The 10,247-nt window shown below is 41.7% G+C and overlaps 1 protein-coding gene across 1 annotated transcript; it reads right to left on the bottom strand.

Moving 5' to 3' along the window:
• Nucleotides 1-350: 350 nt before the first annotated feature.
• Nucleotides 351-10,006, bottom strand: LOC134075281 (butyrophilin subfamily 3 member A1-like). The gene is made up of 12 exons (XM_062530849.1): nt 9,890-10,006; nt 8,958-9,020; nt 7,615-7,962; nt 3,723-3,878; nt 3,388-3,549; nt 2,958-3,038; nt 1,801-1,884; nt 1,650-1,679; nt 1,518-1,535; nt 1,314-1,391; nt 1,186-1,236; nt 351-982 (listed from the first exon to the last, which is right to left on the bottom strand). Exons 1-12 carry the CDS (start codon nt 9,891-9,893, stop codon nt 351-353), a joined length of 1,707 nt encoding a protein of 568 aa, XP_062386833.1. The 5' UTR covers nt 9,894-10,006.
• Between the last annotated feature and the right edge of the window lie 241 nt (nt 10,007-10,247).

Here is a 10,247-nt window from a genome sequence, read left to right as displayed (position 1 = left end):
CATTAAAGGGACACTTCACAGATTAGCATTAAGCTTTGTATCTTTATAAAACCAGTCATGTTTTTGAATGGCCGTGCATCATTCTCTCAGTTTGCCTTGAGATGGGAGAAATACGGATTTCAATGTTGGACTTCTTGCTTTCAATGATGTAAAAATCATCATTTTACATCATTGAAAGCAGGAAGTCCTATTCATGGGTTTCAATGAAATCCGTATTTCTCCCATTTCAAGGCAAACTGAGGGAATGATGCATGACCATTCAAAAACATGACTGGTTTTCTAAAAATACAAAGCTTAATACTAATCGGTGAAGTGTCCCTTTAATGGTTTGCTTTGGGTTCCTCTTTTATTTAATCTTTCTCTTTTTTCTCCTCTACATCTCTGCGTATTCTCATGACCAAAGAGTCTCTGACTCCAGGACTGATCAGAGGAATCAGGCTGTTAGGAGGTCTCACATTCTTAGAGGTGCACTGGTGTGATTCAGTGTCAGCATTGGTAGCTCTCACATTATCGAAGGTGCACAGGTGTGATTTAGTTTTGACATTATAGAAGGACAGAGTGTGTTTGTCACAGTCCAGAAACACCCCCAGCTTCTTAAACATTGTTGACACCTGCACTGGAGTCGGAGGGTCAGTGTTGGCAAAGAGTCCAGTTCCTTTCTCATACTGAAGAACCCAGAAGCCGTTCCTTGGGGTTAAAGGGACTTTTTTAATGCGCTCTGCTGTGTCACTGCACACCCCCACATACCACGACTGCTTCTCTCTTTTTTTGTCATTGGGCTTTATTATATCCTTCTCCCAAATCTTCACCCCCCAGCAGTGCTGTCCTGAGCTGAATCTCTCCACACATAGAACATGGTGTGACCTGTTCACATGGGCCTGGACTTTCAGAGGATCAGGACACATCACTTCTTTGTTTTTCCCCAAATCGTTCACCTCCAGAAAGGGAGGGATAGTGTTGGTGTCCATACTGATGCTCTTAACTGAAACAAGTAACGCAGTGATACTTATAGACAAGACACATTCTCAATATAATTGAACTCAAATGATTAATTGTTTCTGTCAAGACGTTACCTGTATGAGATTTCAATAAGTCCCATTCTAAAACACAAAAACAACATTTGCTTTTCAAATTCAATTAAAGTATCAACTGTGATACATATATGCTCGAGGGTGAATTATGCACCTGGTGTCAGAAGGAGGACATCAATTGTGTTTGTGTCCTTCTCTGCCATTGCTGGGTATGAGAGAGAAACATGTAAACATTTGATCAACACTGTAGTACATATTTTAAATGAACTTGGTCGGTACTACCTGTCACTTCTGTGTTTGTTGTTTTGTCTGCTTGTTTCATTGTCTGCTTGCTTGTTTCATGCTTCACTTCCATGTTACCTTTTAAAATCAGAAGAGTGATGCAGTGAATGTTGTTGCAATATTCGGTGGACTCCATGCAAGATATGCTCTAAGGACGGTAAGGTGAAGCAGGCAAGTTATTTCCAGTGTAGTAAGATGAAATACCTTCAGGCAGTAAAGACTTCTCTGAAAAGTAACAATGAAATGATTAGATCTGTGACATCTTTTAACCACGCAGTCCAAGTTTAAGTTATAACAACAAAGACACAAACAAGAACAGAACAACATCAACAGTACCTGCACCAATGCATGCAGGGCTCTCTCCATCTTCAGCCAAAACAGATGGAGTAACAAACATATAAATTAATAATTATTTATAATGTAAAGTAAAACTGTATTTATAATAATTGTTTAGAATTGTTTCCACTGATCCCGTGAAGTTCTTTACCATTCTGAACGCTCTTGACCCATGGGGCAAAAAAACGCTCAAATGGTGGTGGTAAATTGACAGAATGCTTGAACCTGATTACACCTGGAGAATTGAAGATGTAGTTCAGTAAAAGGGACACTGGGGCATGTATCTTATTCACTTTCACAGGACATATGTATAAATATATAGCCTGACGACGTCATACTCAATTCTTATCAGAATATGAGTCTGAAACTGCTCCATTCAGCTGCGATTATGGGGCGTGATTCAATCGATACAGCTCTGCACTCATTGGATAGACCAAACCAAACAGAACAAGTTATTGGCTGTCAGTATCTGCGAAATCTAAGACAGAAATATGTAGCAGGGTAGGCATTGGAAAACATCCTCCTTCGTTTTTAAAAATAATTCCTTCAAACTGTATGCAATGAACAGCTGGGGAAGTGTGTCGTTAACCCAACGAGCAAACAGACATTTTTAAACAAACGGAACAACATCACCCAAACATGCTGTTTTAACTTGGTGAAAGTGAAACTGAAGTTTTCCCACATATCCTCGTTGGTCTAAGTGTTCAGAAATAGTTGTGCGAATCCGTGATAAAACCTCCATTTCAATAGCTAAGATAAACGAAAGGCCAAACTGCATGAACAAATTATGCATTCATAGCCATAGCGTTTCTGTTGCAATCAAAATCAACCTAAGCCAACATGGTCTCACACTCAACTCGTCGAACGAGGACGCATGCAGCCGTGAACGTCACTGCTGTTCATCTGTCAATCATCACGTAAAGCCCGCCCTGTAAAATGTGATTGGTCCGAACAGATCTGTATCTCGAATAGTAGCAGCTGAACGGAGCAGTGCCAGACCGAAGTTCCCTGCAGAAAAAGAATGGAGGCGGGGCTAAACTTCGGTCTGGCATCCAGGCTAATAAATATACAGCTCTGGAAACAATTAAGAGACCACTGCACATTTTCTTTGTCATCCTACAGTTGCTGAGTGACATTCGAATGAGTTGAGGGTCATATTCAAAATTAGGAGACCACTGCAAATTTGACTGCAAATGACTGTCAATAAATTATTTTTTCACTCAGCATTCATAGGAAGACATCTCTTATTCCAGAGCTGTATGTGTCATTACCCAGTGTTATCACACAAAAATAAGATAAATCCTTTACCTTTTTTGAACAGGATAAACATCCCAATCAGCAGAGTCAACAAGAGCAGCAGAGTGATAAAGAAGGCAGCAGTCCAATCACCTGACATGACAATAAAAACACTTTTTCTATTATTTATATTATGTTGAATACATTTACACATTCAGTAAATATACAGATTTCAGCAGACATCAGACTTTCATACAAGTAGACAATACTACTGTAGTGCAGTGCCCGCATATACTTTATGCCTGCACACATGGCCATTCCAATAGAAAGTTTGTTGTCCCATGACATTGAAAAACAGGATGATTTTCTGTAGTTCTATCAGTTCAGTACAATTCCCTTGAGTTAATCTGCAAGCATCTTGTTGTGCATTTGAGTCTAAACCCTACCACCCAACCCTGACAGAATAACATTAAAACCACTAGATGATGTAATGTACACCTACCGGACTGGGCTGCTGTGTCTGGTGTCTGTCCTCTGGAGATGTACGGTAAGATCCGGCCCTCTCTCCTCTCCTGATCAGACACACCCACAGAGCAGGAGAGCCACTCTGACTCAGAGGAAGAGTAGAGCAGCCAGGAACTCACTCCCATTAAACCAGCATCATCTGGGAGGGACATGAAAAGTGGAAGGATCATACTGTACATCCTGTAGGTCCAACTTTAGTCATCATCATTATTATGTGTGTACAATATGAGACTCACGCCTTATAGGGTGAATTTCAGACAATTGCAGACTCTCTAATTCCATTAGATATGATAACTTGCGTGATTACTGTACCTGTAGAAAGCTCTCTGCGGTGCGCAGAGACTTCCCCCCCCTCTCCATGTGTCCAGATGAGCTCAGGCTCTGGAGACCAACCGGCTGATGCACAGGTAACATTCACCTGTCCTTCACCTGTCTCAGTTATAGACAGGTCCAGAGCAGACCCCACCACTGATGCAGACATAAAGAAGCAAGTGAAATGAGATACTGCTTTCCTCCCTCTTCTCCACCTCCCTCTCCACCCTCCTTTACCTCCTCTTTCCACTACTTCCTCCTCCTACCACACTTGGACTAGTACTTATAATGTAGACACTGCATCCTCTAGTCCTATGGACAGACACAGTGGTAATTCCTAAGGTCTCCACTGCACTGAATCTGATGTATATTGCTGTAAGTTTGGATAAAAATGTCTGCCAAATGAAAACATGTCCCACTGAGCAAGCAACGTCTATGGACGTCCAAAAAACAGTGGTCTGTCCAGTCTATTTTACAGTCAAAATTAGTTGATAAATGACACTGGGACAATAGTCCAGCCTGACCCCATTCGGGACGTCTATAGAGAGCCAAAATTAGTTCCAAATAGACGTTCTGTCTTTCTGGCTACTCTGAGGACGTCTTCTGGATGTTTAATAATTAAGTCTTTCAGGCGTCTTCAAGCGACGCCTATATCACACCCAGAACAACACATCTATTCAACGTCCAGGAAATACGTCTTAAAAACTTTCATTCTGGCTACTCTGAGGACGTCTTCTGGATGTTCAATGAAGACGTCTTCAAATGACGCCTATATCACACCCAAAACAACACATCTATTCAACGTCAAGGAAATACGTTTTAAAAACGTTCATTCTAGCTACTCTGAGGACCTCTTCTGGATGTTCAATGATTCAGTCTTTCAGACGTCTTCAAATGACGCCTATCACCCCCAAAACAACACATCTATTGAACGTCCAGAAAAGACGTCTTAAAAAATGTCATTCTGGCTACTCTGAGGACGTGTTCTGGATGTTCAACAATTCAGTCTTTCAAAAGTCTCCTCTTGACGTGCCAGAAAAGACATATTAAAACTTTCATTCTGGTTACTCTGAAGACGTGTTCTGGAGTACGGCGACCACGTCTTATTGACGTATTTTGGACCACTTTTTGCTCAGTGGGTATCATGTGGGCTGAACTTAACAATTCATGGGTTTCATCAGGTCCCTTTCCACAGGTGTATTAATCAAGCACTAATCAAGCACCATGGGTGCCTCTCAACATCTCTCCTCGATGCTCGGTCCTCCACACTCCTTCCCACTGATCTATAACTTATACTGGATAGACTATCCCATTGTTGCCACCCCATCATTCTTTATGTGAGGAAGAGGATCAAGGAAGGAACGGAGGATGTATAGAACACAAAATGAGAGGCACCCCTTGTAGTCTGCATTGCTAATCAAGGTGCTTGATTTTATAGACCTGTGGAAAGGCACCTGACGAAACCCATGAATTGTAAGTTAAGGCTGCCTTACATTGTACGATTTTGGTCTGTTTTAACAGTCGGCGACTACATTTCCAAAATCGGGTGGAAATCATGGAAGTTGTACTGGAATCATGGCGTGCTCCCGTCAAGTAAATCGTGTAGTGTAAGGTGCCAATTTTAGCGGTTTTAAGTCCGTCGGAGTCAGTCTTTTTCTAGTTTTGCCGTTACGACAATATCAAACATGTTTGATATTATCGGAAGTCTTGTCAGTCGCGGCTCATGCAAATAGTGACGTGAACATTAAAAACCAATAGTGACCTCACTCCAACACCAAACAGGAAGGGGCAAAATAGGCGACAACTGTATCCTATATGATTATTTGTTATTTCATTTCTTATAAATTATTAGTCTAATTATTCTACGTGACAGAACAGCTCTATATCTGTTAGGGATGTCACACACGAAACGATGCTGCAGCGATGATGATGCAACGCGAAAAGGTGTTAAGATGTGTGGAGGAAATTTAAGGTTAAGTTTTATAAGGTTTGGTCTTTCTTGTTAGTAGTTTATTAATCTTTACACAGAAAGGTCTCATCAGGCAATCAGGATGCAGAAACAAAGTCTGTGCACCCAAGAGACAATCAGTTGTTTCTCACACACACATTTATACCTTGCATCGTATCATTGCATCATTGTATCACTACACCTTCTCTGCACACACGTCACTTGATCAGTACAATGCGGTAATTAAGGAACCCAACTGCTGGGTCAAGTCATCAAAATTATGTTTTGGGTTGGTTTAACCCAGCCTTGGGTTAGAAATAGTAACTCAATGCATTGGGTTACATGAAATCGAGGCTCTAACGTCTCAATTTTTGATTCCGCCATCTTTTGGATGACTCTGACACTGAAGGACAGACTCGTCAACATTTTCTCCTTCTCCTTCCCTGTATAAAGTAAGTTAATTCTGTATTTGTATCACATTCATGTCAACAGAATTAACATAGCAGCTACTAGGCCTATAATCAACATAATTATATTGTGATGTTACTAACATAGACCTCTGAAGTTCGCCTACAAAAAGGTTCCAAAGCTGCCTTCTTTTAGCCTCGCGAGCCATCCACGTACTTCCGGCCAAGGATTGCCTCCACTACGAGTCTGGCCGTGCTCCTCTGTGGAGCATTCTGCTCGGTAGAATTGTAACAGAACGCCCCCCCTCCAGAAAGCAGCCAATAAACGAAGAGACGGGTTGGTGGGGGCGAAAGGGGGAGGGCGCTCGTGACGATGACGTTAAACGCCTGCGCTATGTTGTTATGAGTAACTATCGCCGATTGGGTGAGAGCTGTCCAATCAATTCAAACCAGAACTGGGCGTTACTTCCCGCTTCCTGCAAGCGCTTCAGAGCAAAGAAATTCCAGACCATAATACGAAATGAAATGGTAGTATTATGGGATGGTCAGGACCAGGCTAGCCTTCTTTGCCCATATAAGGAGATCCGGGAGTTAATTGAAGCTAACTGCCTATGGCAAGTTGCATTGTAAGTTAGCTTTGGGGTAGCAAAGATCAAAGTATGCCGTCTTCACCTGCCGAAGATCACATTATCCACTAGACGGCAGTGGACAAAACTGTGTAGTGAAAAATGTCTGCATTTCAAATGTCATCATCCCCGCGAGAGTTTAACAAGTGCGATTATTGAAAATCCCCATGTTATTTTCCCATAGAAAAAATCTCAAGATACCGGATCTCCTTATTTGGGCAAAGATGGTAGCTCTTTTGTAGGCAAACTTTTTTTTTTGCGATTGTTGAAGGTCATAATTGTGTAACGGTAACTTAGCTGTTAGGAATTAATGCATTAACACGTTATAACCAATTCAGTTTTTAAGAATTCAGAACTTTGTGAATGGAAATAATGTCAAGTCACAGGTTAATCATACACATGAAATTTGGTGCAGTTCATAACATCTCATCTGAAGATAGGGGCAATTAAAGCAATATTACATTGCATTTTCAATTTTTACCATGGGGGTGCAAATCACAAATGACTGGTTATAAGCTAAGTTGATTCGAGCTCTTGAGACCAACATACCATAAACATTTTGCCACGGTTCAGGTAGTTATGTAGGAAAAACTGTCATTTTTGGGCTTCGGGCGGGGGCAGTGCGGGGGGGAGTGACCCCCGGGGACTTTTTTTTTTTTTTTTCGCATAAGTCTACTGGGGCTACATAGTACCCACCAAGTTTCATGTGCCCCGGTGTTATGGTGTCCCGGGAATCGTTGACCAAAAATTCAGAATCGATGACGGAAAAATTCCTAGCAGGAATTCCTAGCACTTATTATAACGCTAGCAGCGGTCATAATAAGTGGATACAGCCCTGATTGTTCCTCTTTCCGCTTTAAGGAGTGAATCTCCTGATATGCACTTTCTCAGCTTCACCCTGATCCACTCACCTCTTAATGTCAGGTTCACTGCAGCCGTGTCATACCATACGGGACTCTTGATGTAGCACACAAACTCTCCTCGGTCTGCCAGCGTTGAGTTCTCCAGCCTCAGGGACACGTTCCCCTTCTCCAGCTGCCCAGTCAGAGACACTCTGCCCCTGTACTGAGGGTCTGCAGCCTGATCCTGGATCGCTTTGTTCTTGTAGAGCAGAACCGGCGTGTTGAACCCATTGGGTCGGTGCCAGCGCACCTCCAGATCCACTGCACTGGTGGCTGGAGAGATTCCACAGGGCAGAGTGACGGAGGAGCCGTACGGAGCTGAGACGGACTTCTCTGGAGTCTGCACTGCAAATCCCTCTGGCACCGAGGAGAGGATTAATCACAACACATATCTTAGATTAGCTGAGCTTGCCATGATTATTACCTCTGCCAAGGAGGGAATGTTTTCAGCCCAGGTTGACCCACTGGGTTGTTGATTAGTTTGTTAGAAGAATTAAAGAAGGCAAAGCCTGCTGGCCCAGCTTTTGGGAAATGTCCTGGAAATGTGTACCATAGACAAAGGATGAACCTAATGTACTCTTTGGAGCAAATCCAACTTGTGGGATGCCCAGGGCTGGCTTTATCCCTTTGTTTGCCCTAGGCCCTAGGTTCGCCTGTTGTTCTAATTCTATTATTAATGAGAAGTAGGGCAACACTAGAGGGCCTGCCAATGCAGGACACACCTTGTCCAAAACCACTTTTTTTAAGTGTACTTTTTGTATACCTTTATTGATAGAGATAGTAGAGAGTGACAGGAAGTGAATGGGAGAGAGAGCAGGGGTGGGATCCGGAAAGGACCACGGGCTGGGAATCAAACCCGGGTCGCCGGAGTGCGGTGCAGGTGCCCCTGCCAGTTGTGCCACAGCTGGGGCCCAAAACCTTCTTTTTTTAGTAAACTCTGTGTAACAATGTTCTCAATGCTCAAGTTCATGTGTAGAGACACTGATGATACTTCGATCAAAGTTTAATGTTTTGCCTTCTTAGTATTTAAAAAAAAAGTGATTCTGACAAAATCATGTATCAAAATAATATTAACCCTTTCAAAATGCCATTTCACCCAGAAACGACAACACAGACAGCCTTAAAAGTTGACGCTTCCGAGGTAATTATGCTTTTAAACAAAACTTTGACTCATATGCATTTTGGCGAAAGTTATCCTTTAAGGCTACCTTAATTATTTGAAATAAACTAAAACAATGATTTAAATGATGGCATGAATAAGCTGAATTCATCTGTAATTCATCTGTAATTAAAAGCATCGTTTCTAATGCAGTTTCTAATGCAGCCATAGAATATGATGTGGAGCACAGTACCTGCAGCAGTGGCTTCTCTGCATGTGGCAAGCACAATGAGACACATCCAGGTCACTGTCATAGCTATGAGATACAGATTGCATTATCCATCAATTCAATGCAGTATTCATGAAATGAAGTACTATCAACAACATGTAGGTCATTAAAATCACACTGTGTCATTGGTAGCACCTTACAAATGGTGAAGATGGCAATTTTATTTTCAGAGGGTAAAATCATAAGTCATTTCTAAACAATAAATCACATGAGGTATTGAAATGGTAAGATACATGATTCATTTCCTGCAAACAATGTGTATACAGTAACAATGTTGTCTGTTGATTATTGGCTTTTGAGTACCAGCGCGCTGCCCACATCATCTTTGATCACAAATAAACTGCCAACAGTCTTTTGCCTGTTGCACAGTTGTTGATATGCCAGAAACCATACTATCTTGTCATACACATTTTCCTCTGAAAACTTTCTAATTTGAACCTGATGTTTGTTTCTTACCAGTTGTCATGTTGACAGTCTATCAATGAGTATAAATGTATGAGGACAGAATACAAAAGCACTACTATCATCACTGCTCTCTCACACGCTCTCTCTCGCTCTCTCTCTCTCTCTCTCTCTCTCTCTCTCACACACACACACACACACAGAGAGAGAGAGAGAGATACAGTACATGCCCAGAGAAAGAACAATGAGGACAGTGTCCCTTCAATAAATGTTACTTTTAGCACCGGACACCAAAAGTCAGACTGATACTGTAAGTTCTTCACTTGTTACTCCCACATCAAGTAAAGAATACAATGCTAAAATGCATGGACCGTAAGGGCAAGATCAGATCTGCTAAACAATTCTTATGTGTAGTAATCTCCCATGCTTAATTACCCTACGGTAGCTGAATTACAACTTATGATTAACATACAGTAATGTAATTTAAGTCTTACCCATAAGTATACCTCAATATTTAGTACCAAAGCAAGGAGTCTTTCCCTACTGTATATCTTTCTCTTGTGTACTGCAGCAGGTCATTCAGTGCTCACTGCAGGGTGTGATAAACGTAGCCTATCTCATTTAATAGGTAACATATTACTTTCAGTTTTAAGGTTTACTGTAGCACTCCTGCGCTTCCTTTCAGGGCTGTGTGTGCACACAGTATGTGTGTGTGTGTGTGTGTGTGTTATGATGCGGTGATCTACACATTGGTTAAGATATTGGGAAAGTGAGGAAAATACTCTTTGAAAAGTACATTTTTAATTTGCCCTCTCCAGCAAATTATAACCATGTGCTCTATGTGTGGGTTTC

This window comes from Sardina pilchardus, chromosome 2, assembly GCF_963854185.1.
Source record: "Sardina pilchardus chromosome 2, fSarPil1.1, whole genome shotgun sequence".
NCBI lineage: Eukaryota > Metazoa > Chordata > Actinopteri > Clupeiformes > Clupeidae > Sardina > Sardina pilchardus.
Note: the sequence above shows the minus strand (reverse complement) of the source record. Positions and strands in the feature narration are given on the sequence as shown.